The sequence below is a fragment of the Microplitis demolitor genome, chromosome 1 (assembly GCF_026212275.2).
Source record: "Microplitis demolitor isolate Queensland-Clemson2020A chromosome 1, iyMicDemo2.1a, whole genome shotgun sequence".
NCBI lineage: Eukaryota > Metazoa > Arthropoda > Insecta > Hymenoptera > Braconidae > Microplitis > Microplitis demolitor.
Window position 1 is genome coordinate 15,876,139 of NC_068545.1, and position 22,753 is coordinate 15,898,891.

General features: G+C 28.8%; 3 protein-coding genes across 9 annotated transcripts; 1 reads left to right on the forward strand and 2 right to left on the reverse strand.

Moving 5' to 3' along the window:
• Window positions 1–348: 348 nt before the first annotated feature.
• LOC103578257 (uncharacterized) lies at window positions 349–2,162 on the reverse strand. Of its 2 annotated transcripts, none has more exons than XM_053737998.1 (5): window positions 1,957–2,162; window positions 1,748–1,876; window positions 1,464–1,640; window positions 838–1,089; window positions 349–749 (listed from the first exon to the last, which is right to left on the reverse strand). In XM_053737998.1, exons 3-5 carry the CDS (start codon window positions 1,611–1,613, stop codon window positions 606–608), a joined length of 546 nt encoding a protein of 181 aa, XP_053593973.1. In that variant the 5' UTR covers window positions 1,614–1,640; window positions 1,748–1,876; window positions 1,957–2,162; the 3' UTR covers window positions 349–605. The 2 variants fall into 2 exon arrangements, with proteins under 2 accessions (XP_053593973.1, XP_053593975.1); XM_053738000.1 differs by having other exon boundaries at window positions 349–762.
• A 10,839-nt stretch (window positions 2,163–13,001) lies between these two features.
• LOC103578477 (uncharacterized) lies at window positions 13,002–22,641 on the reverse strand. Of its 5 annotated transcripts, none has more exons than XM_008559597.3 (5): window positions 22,385–22,641; window positions 22,187–22,310; window positions 21,732–22,028; window positions 15,054–15,217; window positions 13,002–14,843 (listed from the first exon to the last, which is right to left on the reverse strand). In XM_008559597.3, exon 5 carries the CDS (start codon window positions 14,712–14,714, stop codon window positions 13,455–13,457), a length of 1,260 nt encoding a protein of 419 aa, XP_008557819.1. In that variant the 5' UTR covers window positions 14,715–14,843; window positions 15,054–15,217; window positions 21,732–22,028; window positions 22,187–22,310; window positions 22,385–22,641; the 3' UTR covers window positions 13,002–13,454. The 5 variants fall into 5 exon arrangements, with proteins under 5 accessions (XP_008557819.1, XP_008557818.1, XP_008557822.1 ...); XM_008559596.3 differs by adding an exon at window positions 14,930–14,966 and having other exon boundaries at window positions 22,187–22,641; XM_008559600.3 differs by lacking the exons at window positions 21,732–22,028; window positions 22,187–22,310; window positions 22,385–22,641 and adding an exon at window positions 15,769–15,824.
• LOC103578478 (suppressor of Mek1) lies at window positions 15,856–18,774 on the forward strand. 2 transcript variants are annotated; one of them, XM_008559602.3, is made up of 6 exons: window positions 15,856–16,171; window positions 16,351–16,559; window positions 16,675–16,846; window positions 16,994–17,325; window positions 17,431–17,659; window positions 17,876–18,774. In XM_008559602.3, exons 1-6 carry the CDS (start codon window positions 16,018–16,020, stop codon window positions 18,019–18,021), a joined length of 1,242 nt encoding a protein of 413 aa, XP_008557824.1. In that variant the 5' UTR covers window positions 15,856–16,017; the 3' UTR covers window positions 18,022–18,774. The 2 variants fall into 2 exon arrangements, with proteins under 2 accessions (XP_008557824.1, XP_053593996.1); XM_053738021.1 differs by having other exon boundaries at window positions 15,858–16,171; window positions 17,431–17,655; window positions 17,876–17,995.
• Window positions 22,642–22,753: the final 112 nt, after the last annotated feature.

Genomic DNA, 22,753 nt, shown 5'->3' on the forward strand with positions numbered 1-22,753 from the left:
TACACCCACATACATACAGTTGGGTCTGAGCAGATAAAACTCTATGTACTTATATAAGCTTGAATATAAGTATATCTGCTTGAATATAAATTTTTATATCTGCTTATATATAGTTGGATCTGAGCAGATAAAACTATATATGCTTGGACATACGTATATCTACTTGGATATTAATCTTAAGACATCTCTCTATATCTGCTAATATATGATAAGATCTGAGCAGATATAATTATATATGCTTATATCTAGCAAGATCAAATATTTGGATGTATTTGGATATAAATAGATATAATTAGATCCAGACATATCTGGTTGGATTCAAACGTTTTTTATCGGGTGAGTCTCTGATAATGAATTTTCTTATCACCAGCGTCACGTAGAATAAGTATTCTTTTCAGCCGCGTGTCCGGTACAGAACGAGTCTACCTACTCCTGAGATCTACTTTCCTGTTTTCCGAACCAGCAATAAAATAATCTTTAATTAATATTTATATTTTATAATTAATCAATTTATATTCGAGAAATTTCATTAACTATGGTTCGTGGTTATAAGACACGGAATAACCATGGCCCACCGTTATACTCTTTAGTGTGCATCAGTGAATTCAGTACTTCCCCACCAGTGACGTCGGAACCCCTCGGTGGTGTTGCCAGAAAATAGCTGCAGAGAAGACGGAAAACTTGGCCAAAAAGTATTCGACCCGGGTGGTCGTTACATCCACAAGATGACTGCATAATTCCGAAAATTCCTAAAATTTACAACTGTCAAAAATAAAACACTACAATTTTTGATATCAATAATAATAATTAATTCATAAATGAACTTGGATATCTTACTTCCAAAGAATTTTGATTCAAGCGCGATGTCATGATGTAATCATAATTACACTTATCGTGTGAAAATTCCAGTAATTCCAAAGTAGTTCCGAGAGTTACTTTAAAGCCAGTTAAAGTACTGTTTGTGATTGGAAACTCAAAATTCTCCTCTTTATTAGCCTTTTTCTTCTTTTTCTCAGCTTTTTGTTTTGTTATCTCCTCCTTAGCTTTCTTCTCCCAATCATGAAGATAATGATCAAAGTCGATAATAGCCTAACGATTGAATAGATTATGAAATATTAGTTTACAAATGAAAGTAATATCTAAGTGGTATTGCGAAAAAAAAAAAGTTACAAGTTTTTTATGCTAATGATATAGGAAATACTTAAATATCAAATAATGCAAATTAGAATAACAGATTCTGGCTTAAATAAGATTTTATTGCGTGATCGCACATAGATAATAAATAAAGTATTAGACATAATGATAAGTTACAGGATCAAGGTTATAGATTTTTACGAATTATTTTTTTTTAATTTACTCACACTTAACTGCGGTATCGTTTTATTGGCTGAAGCCTTAGAATATTGATGTCAAAAGACTAAAATTATGTAATCAATTTGTGATATTAATATTCATTGAAATACCTTTCTCATTGAACAGTTAGTGTCTGGACGTAAAGCGTTTTCTGGGGTTCGAGAGTATATAGCTGTAATTACATTATCTACTTTTTCCATGAAAGATATTGTAGGTTCACAGTCGTGCAGCTCATAACATTTATCTTTATACATTGACATGGCTACTCTTAATTGACGTGAAAATAACTGAAAACAAATACATTCAACATTATAATTATTAGAGAAAAGCTACAAACATTCATTATTTTATAAATAAATAATTTGAAGTATATAAAAATATGGAAAACACCTACGTATCGAGCAAGACATTCCTCTTTCGAAAGCTTTAAAGTTTTAAATGTTGAGGTGATAATTTGAAACCTATTTTCAAGTTTATTTTACCATATGCCCCAATGAAGCATTTTGATAATACCATCCGGAGTCTAGAAAATGAACTTTTTATCAGTACTACGCAGCTTCCACTTATACATAAATAAATGTTAATGACAAATAAGAATGTTACCCAGAAATAAGGGAGTTTAATTATTCCATTTCTGAAGTTTTTCAGCAAGTGGCAAAAATCAGAAGCAAACCATAGTCGTCTTTCAGTATCATAAGGATGCTCACAGCTCAATTTTTTATCTTCTATACCAAATAACTTCCGTGCACCCCTATTCCATTGGACTACATCGGTCATAACACAATACACATGAAACTTGGCTTTTTCAATTAATAATATACATTCTATTATCAGTTTATACAATATTTCACTAGTAACAGAACTTTTGCTGAGAAAACTTCCAACCACTTGTACCCAATCACCTTGAAATGGATGATAAATAAATACGAGAGCATGATCTGCTCTTGTGTTTGAAAATTTTCCAAGCGTGTAAGTTCCCAAATCAACGAGTCCATCTAGCTTCATTGTTCTTGTATTTAACTTGACTCCTTCACTCAACACTACTTCGTCAACAAGAAGTGTACCTAAAGAAAAAAATATCAAAATGTTATATTTTGTCTATTGCAGTTAATGAATATTACTATAACACATAAAAAAAGCAAGTTCATTTAGCGAATCAAGAATTTCTGAATGTTTGAATCAACTATTTTTAACTTCCCGCTAAGAAAATCGACGATTTTCAAAAATTTCGGGAAGTTATTGTTTTCACCCCGATTTTCGAAAATCGAGTTTTCATTAGATGTCGACGTTTTGAGGTCCTAGGAAACTATTCTGACTATTTTCAGAATGATGTCCGAGTGTGTGTGTGTGTGTGTGTGTGTGTGTGTGTGTGTGTGTGTGTGTGTGTGTGTGTGCGTGTGTGTGCGTGTGTGTGTGTGTGTGTGTGTGTGTGTGTGTGTGTGTGTGTGTGTGTAAACTCTTTGTAACTTTTGAACTAATGAATCGATTTGGATGGTTGAGGTGGCAATCGAAAGAGCTTGTTGGCCATCAACTTTTTTGAAAATTTCTGATTATTTGATTGAATAGACTCGAAAATATTTGCGAATTACGAAAAAAAAAAAATTTTTTTTTTAGTTTTTTATTGATTTCTCAAAAACGACTTATACGATCGACTTCAAAATCTAATCAGCTTTAGAATTCAATAAAACGCGCCGATTGCCACGTCAACTATCAAAATCGATTGATTAGTTCAAAAGATATCAGCGTTGAAAAGTTAAAAAATAACATTTTATATTATTTTTTCCGGATAAATCATAATATAACGTACTAAAATGTGCCTGATATCATACCAACTCATCTTTTTTATGGTTTCTTTTGATCATATAATGTCATCGAACTTGGTTTTTAGTTTAAATCATATTATCAACAAAAAAATCGATGAAACGTAGTTTTTAATATTTTTATCGGATATTTCATATTTTATTGTTTCTTACATGAGTCAAAACTTATTTAAATCTTGATTTTGATCCCTGACATTGATTTCTGCCTCAATACACTTATTTTACTGAACATAATCAGGAACTAAATTTTAAAAACCGCTTCATTGATGATTTTCGATTCTTAAATTTTCAAACTTCAGCATAACAGGTAACTTGTTAGAGCTTGAAAAGATCGTAAAAAAACAATTGCATGTGATAGCATTTTCGAGCTCGAAGAGCTCGAAAATATATCTACACTAATGTTCTCGAGCTCTTTGAGGTCGAAAACAGCGGGAAGTTTTGGGGTTGGCCCGCAGGGTCAACCGACGCCCAGATTTTTTTTATTGTTGACAACTACAAATACTATTAAGTTGTGAATGTTGCAGCTGAAGCTTTGTAACAATTCTGATCATAATACCCCTTTTGGAATGTGCTTCCATACGTGAAGCTTTATAACCAAGTGTATCAAAAATAGCATTAGGAAAATCGAATGCGCTATCCAATCTTTTGATGTAGGATTTTAGCGTGTCTTTACAAGAGAGGGGTAAAATTTCTCATTCTCTGAGATGATATTACACCGCGGAACTTTTTATGCGCATTAGCAGGCATTCGTATACCCACTCAATATCGTATCTCCTCTGTTTAGAATTTTTTACTTCAGCTCTGCATCGAAACAGACTCGAACAGCTTTTTGTTAGATTTCAGGCAGATCAGCGATGGCCTTTTCTAAAGTCTCTGCCTCAACAGCAGCACACCCTATCCAAAAATTACAGTCTATAGGATTCTATGCGGTTTTTGTCGCATTTGAGTGGATTTTATAAGAATTTCGGGATAAGGCATTTGAGTTTTTGATCGTCAATCATTTTCGATATTTCATTATTCTGCAACATTAAGAAAATAAACATATAACAAAACTATGTAGCTGCTTTTTAAATTACGTATGAGAGCTTACTACCCTTCGCTGTAAGCGTAAAGTCTTCCTTTTCTGGGAAATTATTTGACGTTTAAGCTTATCACATTGCATTTCTAAATTTTGGGTACTTTTATTATCATGGTTTTGGAGTTGACGCCGAAGAGTTCGGCAAGGTTGACATCGGATGATACCCTGATAATATCGTTGATTTTCATTTGTCAGTAAATTTTTATAACTTACTGAACACGTGTTGAAGATTTATTTCATTACTATATCCATTAGTGTTGTTGAATAACAGAAATTATATATTTAAATAGTACCTGTTGCTATCGAATCCTGTGCAATCACAAAAATTAATAGTTTTTAGTTCTTTTACTAAATCTCAAAATTCTTCTTTATCTGAAAGAGTAAATGTTATTGTCATCGACTTATTGGTTTATTAGTTAGTCACCTACATAAGACATAAAATGTTTCAAAGTAAACTTTACCCGATAAAAAACGTTTGGATCCAACCAGATATGTCGGATCTCGTTATATCTGTTTATATTCAAATACAGCCAAACATTTGATCTTGCTTGATATAAGCATATATAATTATATCTGCTCAGATCTAATCATATGTTGGCAGATATAGAGATGTATTAAAATTGATATCTAAGTAGATATACGTATATCCAAGCATATATAAGGATATTTGCTGAGATCCAACTATATATAAGCAGATATAAAAATTGATATCCATGCAGATAAGCTTATATCAAAACATATACAAGTATATATAGTTATATCTGCTCAGATCCAACTATATATAAGCAGATATAAAAATTTATGTTCAAGCCGATATACTTATATCCAAGCATATATTAGTACATAGAGTTATATCTGCTCTGACCCAACTGTATGTATGTGGGTATATAGATGCAAAAATAATTCATATCCAAACAGATATACATATATCCAAGAATTTATGAGAATATCCAAAAATGTGTGTCTATATCCCTCGAGGTTTTGGAAATACCGAAATAATACCGGAATTGTACGGTATAAATATTGCATAAATATGGTATTACTCGAGTTATTTTGGCCAGTTTTTTTGCCGCATTATTACCAAAAATTTACGAAATAAATTCAGAATATTTACGGCAATAAATCAGAAAAAATACGGTATTTTCACAGCATTAAAACCGTAATTATACAGCATATTTATAGTATATTTTCAGCATTTTTGCAGCATCTAACCGTTCTACCCAGAAAAAAATTTATACATAATTGTATAAAATTTTATGTAGTTATATCTAATTTTATATAATTATATATAACCTTATAAAGTTATATGCAATAACTGTCATGAAAAAAAAAAAAAAAAAAAAAAAAAAAAAAAAAAAAAAAAAAAAACCGTCTACTCGTGGACTCGTGGACTCGATCCCGAGACCTAATTATTCAAAGTCTGATCTGGTAGCCATTATGCCAAATCACTTACTTGAAAGATGTTACTAATTGTATTCAGATGAATACAAACAAACTTTAGAAAATTGAAAACATCAATTTTCACAGACAGTTATTTTCACTTACATTTTTTTGTTCGAGTAAGAATTGTGTGAACCAGTAAAATAAAATAAAAAATATTACATTTAGCACATTTTCGATGATGTTAAATGCAGAAGCAAACAAAAAATAAAACCATATTTTTTACAATTTTCTATTTCATCAGCGTAAATCTGGCAAAATTGCAGGATACTGACAGTATTATTATCACAAAAACAACGATTTCATTATTGTAACATTATCGTATAATAGTTTTTATACAGCATTTTATTGGTAAAATTTCGGCATTTTTACAGTTTTTTTACAGCATTTTTTTGGTAAATATTCGGTATTGTTATAGTTTTTTTCGCAGCATTTTTTCAGTAAAAGTTCAGCATTTTTATCGTAATATTACTGTAGTAATCTGGTAACTCTACAGCATAAGTACAGAAAGTATATGGCATAACTACAGGAAACAAACTGGCCAATATAACCATATTAATACCAAATTATTACGGTAAATTTACGGCATGTGCATAAATGCGGAAAATATACGGCATTTTTACGGCATTCTCAAAACCGCGAGGGATGTGGTCATATTCGGTCAGATCCAATAATATTTAAATACAGATAAGGCTCCTGAATCGTCGAACTTTTGGGGTCCTACTGCGAATAAGACATTTAATATAGAGTTTTTTTATCTAACTATACACGAATATCTGAGTTATATACGAAAATTAAAAATTTTTTTTTTCTTGCTAATTTTGATATATACGTTATTTAAATCATATACTTGATATTGTGATGAATAAATAAAATAAATCAGTTTGAACAATAGTTAGCATTCTACTTTACCATATAATAATTACAACAGTTAGTAAACTGAAACAGTTATCGCTCCGAATAAATACCATTTAGGTTATACGTAAATATTCATGAAAGAGTTTAACACGTAGAGAATAGATTGGTAAGGAAAGATTTCATAATTAATAATTAACTTAACAATTAATTATTCATCGTTAATATAATAAAATTCTTATGGTCATTACTATGGTTATGTGGAGCAGTTACAAGCAATTATGTACCACATGGGTTTTCATTTTAATACTTTTGACACTGACTAATATGTAAAATGTCTATTTTGGTAAACAATTTATTATTTTTTAAAATTTTAATTTATCGTTGCATATCTGTCTTTATATAGATATGTTTTATGTTTGTAAATTTAATAACTTGTAATAATGTTTCTCATGGTAGAGTCCTGAAGAAGTCAACAAAGTTGACGAAACGTTGGTGACCCTGATTAAAAACTCCGATTGAAACTGATTGAAAACGTCCTATCAGATTTATTCGGAAATTTCTGATTGACATTCAATCAGTTTCAATCGGATTCAATCGGAAACTTCCGAATGATTCTGATTAAAAGTCAATCGGAAATTTCTGATTGACTTTCAATTAGTTTCAATCGGATTCAATCAGATATTTCCGGAAGGTTTCGATTGTAAATTAATCAAAAATTATCGATTCCCGGGAAAAAATAATTTTATATATTGTTAAATGGTAAAAAATTAAAAAATCAAATATATTAAAATCTACGTTGAATCTACATTAACAATTAGATTTCATGTCATGAAGTAATATAGGATATACTATATTACCACCAAAAATAGCACTTGTCACTCTGTCAAAGAACAGAGGAGTGCTCGTGTCAGAATTGCTTCCAGGTCTGGAATACAATACGTCTGAACTACGTTTCTTACCAGGGACACTTCACAAGTGGTAGGCGCTATCTAGTGGCGAGCACCGAACTACTCCCAATGCTATTACCTAGGACTGGTGAATTTCCTCTCCTCTACATATATCTTTTCTCCTAAGAAATTTTTCTCTTGGTTCAAGCAACTTTTTTTTCTATTAGTTGGAGCATACGAAAATCCTTGCGTTAAAAACCCCCCACGGAAAAAATTTATTTAAAAAATATAAGTTAAAATACAAAAAATATATTTTAGAATTTATAAAAAATCAATCAGAAAACTATTTTTTTAAGAGCTTGACATAGAAATGAAAATAACTAGAAAAAAAAGCGAAATTTTAAAAAACTTTATTCATAATAATTTTTGAGAAATAAAATTACCTACAAAAAAGTTTCTATGAGATTTTCTGATAAAACTGATAGTTTCGCCGGAAAAGTAAGAAGATCTCAAAATTTTCTATAAATTTGACTTTAAGCTCAAATAACTTTTGAACAGTTAGATTTATCAAAAAAATGATGAGACTTTTGTTGTAGAGCATTCAATATCCTACAAAAATATCTATCGTGCATAATAATTCGTTGATTGGCTTGTAAGTTAGAAAATTCTAAAAAATAAAAAGTTTTTTTCCCGTGTTATTTAAATAGAAAATAGAAAAATTGATTGACGCAAACTGTAGTATTATTATTAAGAGCTTAGATTGGTACCGAAATTTTTATTTTTAGGTAGACTGTCAATTTTGGGATACCAAAAAAAAAAAAAATTTTTTTTTTTTTAACTATCTTAATGTATATATAATTTTTTATTGATGTTTCCTTTTATTTTTGTGATAGTTTTAAACTCAATCAATACAGTTTTTTAAAAAAAGTTTTTATATAATCCTGAAAAATGCTTGTTTTAACTTTTTATAAAATTGATTAAATTGGAAAGACAGATAAAATTCTATACTCGGATATTTAAAAAATTGCTGAATTAATGATAAATGGAATTCATATCTGCCCAAATTTTAATAATTATCAATACTATCTGAATTGTTATTTTCCGATTGAATCCGATTGAAACTGATTGAAAATTGTCTGTCGAATTTAATCAGAAAATATTCAATAAATGGATTATTATTTTCTGATTGAATCTGATTAAAACTGATTGAGAATTTTCTATCGGATTTAATCGGATTCAATCGGAAAATAATCGATAGATAAATTATTATTTTCTAATTGAATCCGCTTCGTTTGAAACGAAATTTTTTTTTTCTAGCCGATACAAGAAAATTTTGTTGTTTATATTGAGAAAAAAATTCCCTGAAAATTTCAGCTCTTAAATTTAATTTAAAGTACTTTTTCTCGAGTATCAAATTTTTCCATTTAAAAAGTATATTAATTGAATAACATTTTTTTTAAATTGCTATAACTTATCCAGATTTTAAGCTATCGTTTTGAAACCAGTTTTAATTTGCAGAGAATGTTGAATTTGAAAGTCTATAAAACAAATTGCTCTAACTCGATCTATGTCGATTCTATCTGCTCCGAAAGTCTATTTTTCACTTGTTTCATATAATTTTGTTAATAGTGAAAAAAAAAAAAAATGGCTCATCGTACGAAAAAGATGCATAGCACCCATCTTTTAGAAAATTTCGTCCTCTACAGAATTATTTATTATACTTCCCTGCTTAAAAAATCCGAGAGATTCTTATAGCTGTATGTATAAGGCCCTATACTTAACCATACAGCACTTCTCATAGAACTCATTCATTCTCATAAAATCTCTATGGAAACGTATGAGAATCTATGAGATTTTCTAAACAGGGTGATATCGCTAAAGTGCACTGTTTATAAGATACAATCAGTAGAACATTCTACAGTAAAAAGGATTTATACTATATTAAGCTTACAATTTTTATACTGTCTAATGTTAAACTACTCGTATCTCATAGATAATACGCATACCCCTATTAAAAATAAACGAGGGCCGCCTCGTCTGTCATCTACCGTTAGCATTGATTCTAGCGACGCTAGCCTCAATTCAGTGCCTCGTTTCATTTTTACTAAGGACTTTAGCTATATCTAGCTCATCAGGAAGATAGTTTAAAATCAAGTAGAACATTCTACACGGAGAAATAAAAAATTGATCAATTGATCAAAAGGGATAAAATCGAGAAATAAATTATTATTTTCCGATTGAATCTGATTGAATTTTTCTCAATCAGTTTTAATCGGTTTCAATCGGAAAGTAGTTTTTAAAAAATTATTATTTTCCGATTAAATCTGATTGAAACTGATTGAGATATTTCAATCGGATTTAATCAGATTCAATCGGAAAATAATCGAAAATTAAAATTATTATTTTCTGATTGAATCTGATTGAAATATTTCAATCGGATTCAATCAGAAAATAAAAAATATTTTTTTCCGATTGAATCTGATTGAAATTCAATCGGAGGCCTCAAACGCTCCCGAACATTTCTGATTGAAAATTCGTTTCCGATTGAAACTGATAGAATTCTGATTGAGTTTCAACCAGATTCAATCGGATTCAATCGGAGTTTTTAATCAGGGTATATTTGTATGCAACCGAATAATTTTGAGGTTCAATAAAAAAAAAGTTATAATTTCAACCCTGACGTTGACTTTTATTTTTATCTACAAATTAAATACTGACTTTAGAGAGGAAAAAATTATTTTGATGCTTAATATTACATTGAAGCTCAATTTCTCTGTACATTGTCGTTATACGAATTTTTATTACAATAATAATTTTTTAAAAATTATTATTTTCTGATTGAATCTGATTGAATTTTTCTCAATCAGTTTCTATCAGATTCAATCGAAAAATAACTTTTTAAAAATTATTATTTCCTTATTGAATCTGATTGAAACTGATAGAGAAAAATCCAATCAGTTTCAATCAGATTCAATCAGAAAATAAGTTCTTAAAAATTATTATTTCCTTATTGAATCTGATTGAAACTGATTGGATTTTTCTCTATCAGTTTCAATCAGATTCAATCGGAAAATAATCGAAAATTAAAATTATTTTTTTCTGATTGAACCTGATTGAAACTGATAGAAAAAAATCCAATCAGTTTCAATCAGAAAATACTAAATATTTTTTTCTGATAGAATTTGATTGAAACTGATAGAAAGTCAATCAGGACGCTCGAACGCTCCCGAACATTTCTGATTGAAAATTCGTTTCTGATTGAAACTGATAGAATTCTGATTGAGTTTCCATCAGATTCAATCAGTTTCAATCAGAGTTTTTAATCAGGGGAATAAAAAAAAAAGTTTTACATCAAATTCTGTCCATCTTTCCTTTAAATTATCCAGTTTGATCAATGTTTCTGAAGTATTCATCTATTTTTTTTGACTTAAATATCAATTGACTTTTGATATATGTTATACATAGGTTCATCAAAAGCATTAAGAGGTAATAGCAATAAGATCCAAGATGTGAGTAGATATTGTTTTTAGAATGGTCTAATGTATAATATATTTATATATGCACTCATTAGAATATAGTGAAACTTCCTTAGATATTTGTGCTTAAATCTATGTAGATTTATTTAAAGATCGACATTTACGCAGATCTGCTTGAAAACACTAATATATTCGTGGATATAGTGAGATCTGTTTGAATCTCTTTGGATATTTTAAGATGTGTTTGGATCTCGTTTGATATTTTAAGATCTGTTTGGATATACTTAGATATAGTCATTTCTCTTTGGATATTGTCAGATCTGTTTGGATCCGCTTGGATCGCGCCAAAATTTGGATCCAAGCATATCTGACTGTTTGAGTCCAATCATATATGCTTGGATCTAAACATTTTTTATCGTGTTGTCAACTACAAACAAAAAATAAAAATATTAAAATATTATACCACAATATTTAATGATTCATCTATCTTAAAGTGAAATTTTAATGATAAAGATTTGGGATCAGCCTAAAGGAACAATATTTTGTATCAGTTACATCATTAGCCCAGCTCTGGTTTTGGGCATCATATCAGTTTTCGAAGTTTCCGATAATTTATCACTGTTAAAATTTGTTTCTCCTAGACTCGAATTTTCATGTTGAGTATTTTCAGACCCCGGGAAAAAATGAATTTGCCTAACCATATATATTTATATATGATTATATATTAAATATATATAATTATATATGATTATACATAAATTTTTATATAAAATATATATAATCATATATGGACTAATGTATTATATGTATGTTTTATGTAAGTCTATATATGATTAGATCTGATTAGATCTGACTTATATAGGTCTATAGATGATTATATATAAATCTATATATAATTAGATCTGATTAGACCTGAATTATCTAGAGCTATATATGATTATATATAAATCTATGTATAATCAAATTTAATCAGATCAGAGTTATCTAGGTCCATACATGATTATATATAAATCTATACATGATTATATCTAATCAGATCTAATTTATATAGGACCATATATATAATTAAACGTAAAGCTATTTACATAATAATATCTAATCAAATGTAAATTATAATTTTATTAATAATTGTTGATTTTATGTTCTTTAGTGATTTTAACATAAATATAAGTATCTGAATTTTTTTATTAATTATTACAGATGAAGAGCTAAATTATATTTTATTTTATGTTGCCATTATTATTATTTATAAATCGATACTAAATTAATAATACATTTTGCTTACATTTATCGAAGTAATACATTTATTATAAATTATGTGTTATATTTCCTAAATTTTACATGATATATTTATTAGTATTTTAATAAAGTATACTTTGTTAATGTCATTTTTACCACACAGTTTTCAAAGTATTTGGTTTTTTGCATACACAATTTTCGACTCTTATAAGCTGTGTCATTTTTTTAACATCAGAATACTTGATCAGCACTGTATCATTATTTTCTTTTATAGGAATAACGTGTTCAATAATACTTTTGGTTTTTATGTGATAGAAGACTTTGGTATGTTCAACAGTGAACCGATTTACGATGAAATATAAATTCTCTTGAAATTTAAAAATATACCTAATTGATCCATTGATAGCAGATTCACCAAGATCTATCTGTACAGTGTGACTATTTGTTTTCGTCATTTTATAAATCTCTGATGTATAGATCTCATTATTTATTTTAACACGTGCGTAGATAGATACATTTTCTAAATCAATATCGTTAGATGTCAATAAATCGAGCTCAATGGCATTTAATGTCACATTTGTAATTATCTTTCCTAAAAAATCATAATCTGCTCTTGATTTATCGATAGTATTATTTCCTAACTGTTCTTCAATGCGGTTCTCAATAAGTTTTGCACCTTGTAATATTTGCAAATTGTTTACAATTTCTTGGCCGAAATGTTTGCTACCACGCACACATTTCGCTATGTAACCATTATAATTTTCAAATGGAAATGCCGAAGTCCCCTGTAAAGGTCCCCATCTTTTTACACATAGTACCAAATGAAGAAGCTGATGTACATTGTAACTTAATTGTCAATCACCATACAACTTTTCAACTTCTGATACAAACGTTTTCAGTAAGTTATCCGCTTCTACGAGATCAGCTTGTGTTATTGTAGACTTAGTTAAATTGAAAATTGCCTTTACCAACAATAACCAATGTTGAAAATATTCCGCTGGCAAATAGGAAATAAGCAATGGAATGGAGTAAAATAACAAAAAATTGTAAAATTCAGATGCTTTGAATAGATTATACTCTGATAATTTTCTGGGTAATCTTGAAAATGATTGCGGTGGTCGTATCTTTAGCATAAAAGCGTCAATTTCATCACTTTTATCTTTTAAACTCCAAAGCGCTTTTTTTCCAAACCAAAGACCAATTATTTGTTTAACGACACCAAGTAAGACTGAATGCATGAATTCGGGTAGAACGCATGTTCCAAGATCAATTAGAGGAAGACAAGATACAGCAGAATATCCTTTTACCCCACGAATTTGAGTTGTATCATTTTTTTTTTTAATAGTATTTTCGCTTGAGCTTCCATTCTCTTTCCAATTCTTAATTTACAGTCAATTTTGTATGGAAAAATGCGTGAAGTTTTCGTGCCAGCAATGCGTTTACTTTTCACCGTCCGAATTTCGCAAATATTGCATCCGTAACGGCCATTAAAAGACATAATATTTTGTATTTGGGCTCTTGCTGGTGCATCCGCTATAATTAACGGAGTTACAATTTTTGAATTTGTCACTTGTCCAGTTCTTGGATTAATCCAGTCAATACCGTCAACAAAGCCTTGTTTGAGTTTATCAAAAATCGGCTTGAGGAAAAGATTCATCGATGGTTTACATTTATCATCATACCACAATCCTATTACGATTATGAATTTGTCTCTTATATTTTCAGGTAACTCGGCAATTGTAAACATAAGTGGCCAACAGTGGCTTTTTGCGCTCTTGACGAGAGATAAACCATCAGTGTTTAGTATGAGTGTCAAATCATATGGACCTTTATTATCCCTCGTATTTACTCGAATATATTCCGTCCCATCAGTTATGTCTGAAATATTTCCAGTAGGTGCTCGAGTACGTTTCAATTTGTCAGCTAGATTATTTTGTTCAAAAAGAAATCTTATTTGATCTGAAACTTCAAATTCATGGAAAAATCCAATATCTGAAGATTGATCTGTCTTGCACAGAGAATATTTTTTTACTTCCTTTTTGCCTAAAATTGCAACCTCAACTTTGAATAAACATTTTTTACAATAATAATTTCTAATAACTTTACAAGGAGGAGCAATATCTTTTGCATATTGAAAGAGTTTAAATAGTGATTTTGGCATTTCATTATCATCTGGCAAATGTTTGAGCTGAATTTTTAATACATCTTTTAATGCAGATTTAGTAATGCTATGCTTAATGTGTAAATTTAGTAAATCTAATACAAATTCATCTACGGCCACTGTATTGTTAGGCAACAGCATATTTCTTTCAACTCTATCGGCATTTATTATTTCTTCTCTTTCGTTCAAAATATTATAATTAAATTCGACATCATCATCATCATCCTCGTATTCACCATTATTATTCATAACTTCATCATTGTAGTCGCTATCTGATTCCCGACTTTCACTACAATGATCTTTATCTAAATCCTCATTTTTATCTTCGTCTTCATTGGTACTCATACTTGAAACACTATCAATATCTGATACATCGCTTAGTAAAATATTTGAATCATCCATTGCGCTATTATTATTTGTAACACAATTCTCTTCGAGAATACATGATGCTCCATGTTGATTTTCAGCTGTATTCTCATCATCCGAGAAAAAACCATTGGCCTGCCATCGATTAAATGTCCTCAATGGAATCTAAAAATAAAATAAAATAGAGTGAACATCGAATTATCTACACTTTTACAATTTGTAAAATTATGTTAATAAAAAAATTATAATACTTGAAATTATTTGGAATATTAGACATGAAGAAAGTCTCTATTAGTACAAGTGAAATTTTTTGGATGAATTCTTTTTCATAATTAACTTGTAATCAACATTAAAAATTATTTATAAAATATTTACTAGAACTGTCGAATCTGATGTGTATTGCTTATACTTCTTCTTAGGAATTGGTGATGATTGAGGAGAATTTTTATCTTCATCAGAAACCTTATTATTACCGTTGAATGGAATTTATTGAAATAAATAATAAGAATTAAGTAAACAATTTTTCACCCGTTTTGTGTCTAGAAAAAAAAAAGCAGAAAAAATCACTCAGCAAATATTTTATTACTAATAATTATTAGTATATTATAATTTAAAGGTTATTAATTTGTTGAAAAATATTTCTTTTGTAACTTAATAACATAATTAGAAGTGATTGGACCGTTAAAAAGCCATCTAATACAATTATTATTTAAAACTAACGTTTAATAAATCTTTAAAGCTTTGAGCAAAATTTTACTAGATTAACCTATAACCAAAATAATAGAAGTATAATATACACACATACTGATTAATTTATAAAAACAGGCAAGATTTTTATTATCATCCAATCAATCAATAAGGCAGTTAATGAAAATCAAGTTAGCCGGCATCTAAAAATTTTTATAATTTTTTTTATTGGAAAAATTATTTAAAAAAATATTAAGAAAAAAAATCCATTTATAAAAAACTTGAAAAATTTTAAATGCAACTTTTAAAAAATATTTTTTTGTTCCAATTTAATAAATAAAAAAAAAATAAAAAAATTAGAAACATCGGCTAACTTTAGTATTATAGGCAGTTAATTAATTACCTGTATAAAATTAATTACTTATCATCAGAGCGCTATGGCGCCTCTAGTAGCGGAACGATACTACCCATATTTATAACTCTACACACACTTTCATACACAAATCACCAAGTCGTCGCCATTTTAATAGCGCGTACCGGCTTCTGTCTTTTATCGTTAAAAAGATATTGCTTTATAATATTCAATAACTGACTAGGATAAAATTTCAACAACCTGATAATAAAAAGAAGATTATAACAATAAACCCATACGATGTTTATTCTAAAGTGCTCAAGAGATAATTCTTTTTGTAAAATTGATGAGAGTGAGGTTATCTTTAATAAAGATAGCCCGCCAAAAGAAGGTGAAACGGTTAAATTCCTATGGTATAGAAAAGAAGAACTTGGAGAAATAGCAATGAAATCTGGTAAGTCAAAAATGAATTTATATATAAGTACAATATTGCTGTGTTTATTTCGTCGTTTCCATGTCAATATATACGAGATTAATAAACGATATATATGTGCTTGACGTGTTCTGTACAACAATCTAATTCTATTGATCAGAGTTTCAACAAACTAATATATTTAAATGTAAATTTTCTAGATAATATAAAAAAAATTAATCAAAAGTTTGAACAAGTAAAAAAGCATATGAAAAAAAAAACACGAAGTCCAAGCACTTCCCCAGAAACTACACGTGAATCACACATTTCTTCGAAAAGATCTAGAAAACCAAATGCTAAGTATAATTCTAACTCTTTTGATAACTTAGGATTTGTGAAGCCACCTAAAGAAGTTCAAGTTCCAAAACTGGTATGTTTTAGTAATTTCTAAAATAATTAACGTATTGTTATTAAATATTAAATATTAGATGAAACGAAATGTATAATTTACCAAAATACTATAGTATAACTATAAAATTTCATAGACTCGTAAAGATGACAATAAAAATCAAAGTGACAAAATTACACAATTGCTTATTGAAAAAGACATTGCAAAAAATAAGACAGCTAAGTCTAAAAGCAAAAAAATTAGTCCAACAAAAGATGAGTTGAAGCAACGATTAGCAAAATTGGAAGGAAATATGAAAAAATCGGCGGGTATGATATTTTATTTACAATCAAAAACTTTTTTTTTCAATTTTCATTATGATTTTAAACAATCTTGAAAATTAAAAAAATTATTTTTAGCATTTCTATTATGTAGAAAATAAATATTAATAATTTTTTACTATTTAATAACAACAGGATCACTGTATGATGAGATTGCACCTACTCCTCATACCGTTGAACCCAGAAAAAATAATAAAAGCGATAACGAAAACAATTCTGCCACAGAAGGTGACTCTGATGTTGATAAATCAGTAAATGTCTCTTTAATTGAATCAGAAGGCAGTGAAGCCGAAAAGAGTCATACTGTGAACTCGGAGATGTCACACGTCGATGATACTGATAAAGAAAATAATCCTTCAGTTTCTAAATCTTTCGACAATTCAGATTCCAATAATGTAGGTATAGAGGGTATTGTAGATGATTACAACGACCCTGATCTTTACGGTAAAGATTGGTCTGGTGAAAAGGTATATTTTTTGATATTATGCTGTATTATTCTCATATTACATTGAGGAATAATTTTATTGTGATATTTTCTGTTTTAAATTCTAATTATTTTTTTTTTATGACAGATGTATAAACTAATGGACAGAATCTACTGTAAAGAAAAAGAGTACAAAGAATGCAGTAGACAATGTACCCAAGCTTCCCACGTCGTTCGGAGATTAATCACCGGAGTTTTGAAGCCGAGTGGTTACGTAGATGCTACGCTGACTGGACAAGCTTCTAGAGCACATCCACAAGAAGGAAAACTAACTTCAGTAAGAGCATTCAATACTGCAGCGAAGAATGAAATTGTAGGTAAAAAAAAAAAAAAACATTTTTTTCTATAGAAATACATATGTAAAAATTTCTAATTATATTCTTACAGTATTTTAGTGTAGAGTATCATTATAAATATTTTTAATACATAATTTAACTTTTGATTTATATTTTTACGTATAAACAGTGTTTAAATGTCTGCATATTTTTTCTCTTACTTATTTTCAATCTATTGAGTACTATTTCAATTTACAGGTTTTGCTATGGCTTTAGCTAAAATAAAAGGATGGAAAGGTAAAAAAGGAATTGAGCAAACTGAAGAAGAATTAGCTGCAGTAATGTCTCAAAAGATTGGAGAATTAAAAAGAGCTCATGTTGCTAATAAGAAAGCTAAGTCTTAAATAATTATCTGAAGAATGAAATCTTTTTTTTTTATTTTATTTCGATCATTATTTTATTATTATTATTATTTTATGATTTAAGTTTAAATAAGTGTTATATATCAGACCGTATATAAATGACATTGAAAAGTTAAATATTAAAGACATAGCTACTATGATATTTAAGATAATCTATAAACCAAAAAAGTATATGCTTGTGCATATCCACTGATTATATTAAAAAATATGCTAATTTAAAAATTGTCAAATAAGTAAGTTAAACTGCAATAATTATTATAAATTTGCATATGATTATATTTAAAAAGTTGAAAAATAATTAATACTAGAATTAAATAACTGATCAAAGTAGCTATATAGCTAGCGTATAACTATTTAAAAAGTTTAAGACTAAGTAAGAGTTAAGAACTTGTTCACAGTACCTCTATTTTTAAAAATTTTATCAAGTATGAAGTATACTCATAAGCATAAGATAATATTGATAAATAATACGATACCTTATTAGATTAAAAAAATAAAGATATATACTTGTTTGTACTTAAAGTTTGATAATATTCAAATGAAAAATTCCTTGGTGACTAAATTCAATTGCAATGATTATTATTATGTAAGTTTGCGTACGATTATTTAAAAAATTAAAAAATAAGTAACACTAAAATTAAAAAATTTTATAGATAGATATGACATATATTAATAGATATGATGGATATCTCGATAATTTATTTAAAAAATAAATAATTTATGTTTATAAGTACTTACAATTTGATAATATTCTAATGACAAATTCATCGTTTGGTGATAAGTTGATTTGTAATCATCATTATTTAAATTTACGTGTAATTTTTTAATAAGTCTATGAATATTTTGTGTTGCTCTATTAAAATAAGATTGCCATTTTTCTTAAAAATTTGATGAATATTGAATAAAAATAAGACATAGTGGAAAAATTATTGATTCTAATTTGTATTAGATAATAAGTCAACTGTAATTATAAGACAACAATAACTTCCAAAATGTATGACTTCATCAAAATTTGACTCCAAATATTTGATTCAATTATACATGAATACATATGATTATATTTAACTGATTAAATAAGGCCAATGATTAGGTCTCATTAAATAATTATTGGCCATATATAATTATATAAACCTTATATATAATCATATATAATTTTATATGATTATATATGATTAGGCCTGGCCAATTTTCAGGTCTAATTATATATAAGTGGTTATATATAAATACATATGATTAGGAAAATACTTTATATAATTATATATGATTAGATCTGACCAATTTTCAGATCTAATTATATATAAGTGTTTCTATATGATTATATATGATTAGGCAAATTCATTTTTTCCCGGGACTGCTATGAAATAAAATATAAAAGAAATGTACAATTAACTTCCCGGGGAAAATGATTAAGATCTGCCCTGATTAAAAGAAACGATTCGAAACGATTTGCAATGTTAAACTTCCATAAGAATGGCGATTCAAAAGTATTCAACGTATTCAAAAGCATTAAAAAAGTATTTAAAATTTTTTTTTCGAATCGTTTCAAATCGTTTCTTTTTATAAGGGTGACCAGATATAATTATATCTGATCAGATCAAATTATTTCTTGGCAGATCTATTTATATCTGATCAGATCTCATTGTATCTGGCTAACCACCGTTTATATCTGGTCAGATCTAATCAGATATAATTGGATCTGGACTAGATACAATGTCAGACATGATTATATCTCGTAAGATCTGATCAGATATAACTATATCTGAACTAAATACAACGTTTGACATAATCAGATCTCATTATATCTGCTCAGAGATAACCGTGTATACGTCTTATTTTTATAGAAAATTGTTTATATCTGGTCAGATCTGCGTGTATCTCGTGAGATCTGATCAGATATAACTACATCAGAATTAAATACATTTAAAATAATCAGATCTCATTATATCTGCTCAGATATAATCATGTATACGTCTTATTTTTATAGAAAATCGTTTATATCTGTCCAGATCTGCGTGTATCTCGTGAGATCTGATCAGCACAACATAAACAGATCTTATTATATCTGCTGAGATATTATCATGTATACATTGTATTATTACTGAAAATTGTTCGTATGTAGTTATTTACACTCACACGATCACATACGAGGATCAGCGCAGCGGATAGCATCAAAGACTTTGAATCGGAAGGATGCAGGTTCGAGCCCAGCAGTCACCGGGATTTTTTCATTAATTATAATCATTTATAATTCCTCTAAGTAGCGTTCTAAATATATCAGATTACATTTCGGATTGAATCGAAATTATCTTGTTTTTTTTCGCAATTTAATATTTTTTAACTTCCTGCTTAGAAAATCGATAATTTTCAAAAATTTCGGGAAGTTATTGTTTTTACACCCGTATTCGAAAATCGAGTTTTCATTAGGTGTCGACGTTTTGAGGTCCTAGGAAGCTATTCTGACTGTTTTCAGAATAATGTCCGAGTGTCTGTATGTATGTATGTGTGTGAATGGTCTATAACTTTCTAACTAATGAATCGATTTGGATGTTTAAGGCGGTAATCGAAAGAGATTGTTGGCCATCAACTTTCCTAAAAAATTCAGATCATTTGATCAAGTAGACTTGAAAATATTGGAGAATTACGAAAAAAAAAAATTTTTTTTTTAGTTTTTTATTGATTTCACAAAAACGACTTATACGATCGACTTCAAAATTTAATCAGCTCTAGAACTCAATAAAACGCGTCGAATGTCGCCTTAACCATCTCAATCGGTTAATTTGTTCGAGAGATATCGTTGGAGAAAGAAATGGTAAAAAACAGTTTTTTTCAAATATCTTCAAGACGGCTGAATCGATCGCTTTCAAATCCTAATCTGCTCTAGAATTCAATAAAACGCGCCTATTGGCACCTCAAACGTCAAAATCGGTTAATTAGTACAAAAGATATCAGCGTTGAAAAGTTAAAAAAATAATATTCTATGTTACTTTTTCCAGATAAATCAAAATGTACTGTACTAAAATGTGTCTAAAATCTTACAAATTTTTTCTCTTTATGGTCTCTTTTGATCATCATATAATGCCATCAAACTTGTTCTTTAGTTTAAACCATATTATCAACGAAAAAATCGAAAAAACACAGTTTTTAATCATTTTCTCGGATACTTTATGTATTATTGCTCTGACCTAAGCAAAAACTCATTTAAATTTTGATTTCGATCACTGACATTGATTTCTGTCTCAATACATTTAGTTTATTGAACATAAACGGAAATTAATATTTAAAAACCGCTTGGTCATTAATGATTTTCGATTCTTAAACTTTGAAACTTTAGCATAAAGCGTAACTTGTTAGAGTTTGTAAAGCTCATAAAAAAACAATCGCATGCAATAAGATTTTCGAGCTCGAAGAGCTCGAAAACAGCGGGAAGTTTTGGGGCTGGCCCGCAGGGCCAACCGACGCCCGGATTTTTTTAATAGGGATCCTCGGAGAAAAAAGTTTAGATCTGACCACATATAATTATATCTGATCATATCTGGCCAGATCTTGTCAGATAGTGAGAATTTAAAGATTTGGCCAGATCTACTTTGTCAGATCTGATCAGAAATAATTATATGTGTTCAGATTTAAACCTTCTACCCTGGGTTCAGTCTAAGAAAAAATAATTCATTTTTATAACTCAAGAATCAACTTACTCCATTAAGATCCTGAGTACTATTGGAAGTTTCAACTTCAGGAGGTCTAGCCGTTAGAAGTACATTATCAGGATCTATTTGCGAATTCGCGGCTTCCACGACATTTGGAATTCTATCAACTCTCGGAATGGCATTCGGATTTATTGTATATTTCTTTCGATTCGAAATACAAGTATCTTGATTAAATATTGGTAGCATATCTTTTTTAATAATGTCATCGTCCGAAAAATGTAACTCGCAATCTGGTGTCAAATGTTGACATAATGCTAAGCTCCATTTGCACAATTTATCGGCATCCTGTACGAATTATATTAAATATAATATTGCGACATTGTCTAAATAAATATATCTAATTATTCCAAATAAAATATTATTACTAAAGTTCCAATTAGTAAATTAATTAAATAATACAAAATACATAATACAGAATACAAAATATATTATTTGTAGGTTACTTGTGGAATTTTAAATGGAGAAATCTGTCGAAGATTGGAGTCATTATTTTTCTTTCGCTCTTTTTTTTCCACTCAAACAATTTAAAACAGCACAACACTTCACCATTTTTATTCAAATTTAATCCTAAAATAATTAAAAATTACATAAAATAATCCTTTAAATTATTCTTTAAATTATTATACTAGCCCAAAGGGGACCTCCGCTATTTAGCTGCAATCTAGTGGCCAATAGCGAACTAAAATCTTTACGGTATTTTCTGTACGACACAACAGCTGGAAACCCAATAGCGAGCGTCCTTATATCTAGCCTTCGTGATAACGCGATAAAAAATTTAAATTGTAAGTTTCCCAGCCGTCCTTAAAAATCTAAGAATAGATGCTGGTTTTAAATTAAAATCAAATACTTGTAATTAATTTTCAAAAAAGCAGACTTAGTTTGGAAATCATTGATTTTATTGTTAAAATAAATAAATTTCCCAGTAGTTCTTAGGAAATTAAGAATAGATTGTGGCGGATCTGAACCCTCAGTCACGCGTCTTGAGACCGGAATTAAAACTAGAGCGACTG

What these genes read in the sequence shown, in the direction of transcription:
- LOC103578257 (XM_053737998.1), bottom strand. Translation starts at nt 1,613, where the DNA reads ATGTCAATGTATAAAGATAAATGTTATGAGCTGCACGACTGTGAACCT. An exon ending in CTAACTGTTCAATGAGAAAG is followed by an intron (nt 1,090 to 1,463) that starts GTATTTCAATGA and finishes TTCAATCGTTAG; the next exon opens with GCTATTATCGACTTTGATCA. An exon ending in TGAATCAAAATTCTTTGGAA is followed by an intron (nt 750 to 837) that starts GTAAGATATCCA and finishes TGTAAATTTTAG; the next exon opens with GAATTTTCGGAATTATGCAG.
- LOC103578477 (XM_008559597.3), bottom strand. Translation starts at nt 14,714, where the DNA reads ATGGATGATTCAAATATTTTACTAAGCGATGTATCAGATATTGATAGT.
- LOC103578478 (XM_008559602.3), top strand. Translation starts at nt 16,018, where the DNA reads ATGTTTATTCTAAAGTGCTCAAGAGATAATTCTTTTTGTAAAATTGAT. An exon ending in AAATATGAAAAAATCGGCGG is followed by an intron (nt 16,847 to 16,993) that starts GTATGATATTTT and finishes TAATAACAACAG; the next exon opens with GATCACTGTATGATGAGATT. An exon ending in AGCGAAGAATGAAATTGTAG is followed by an intron (nt 17,660 to 17,875) that starts GTAAAAAAAAAA and finishes TTCAATTTACAG; the next exon opens with GTTTTGCTATGGCTTTAGCT.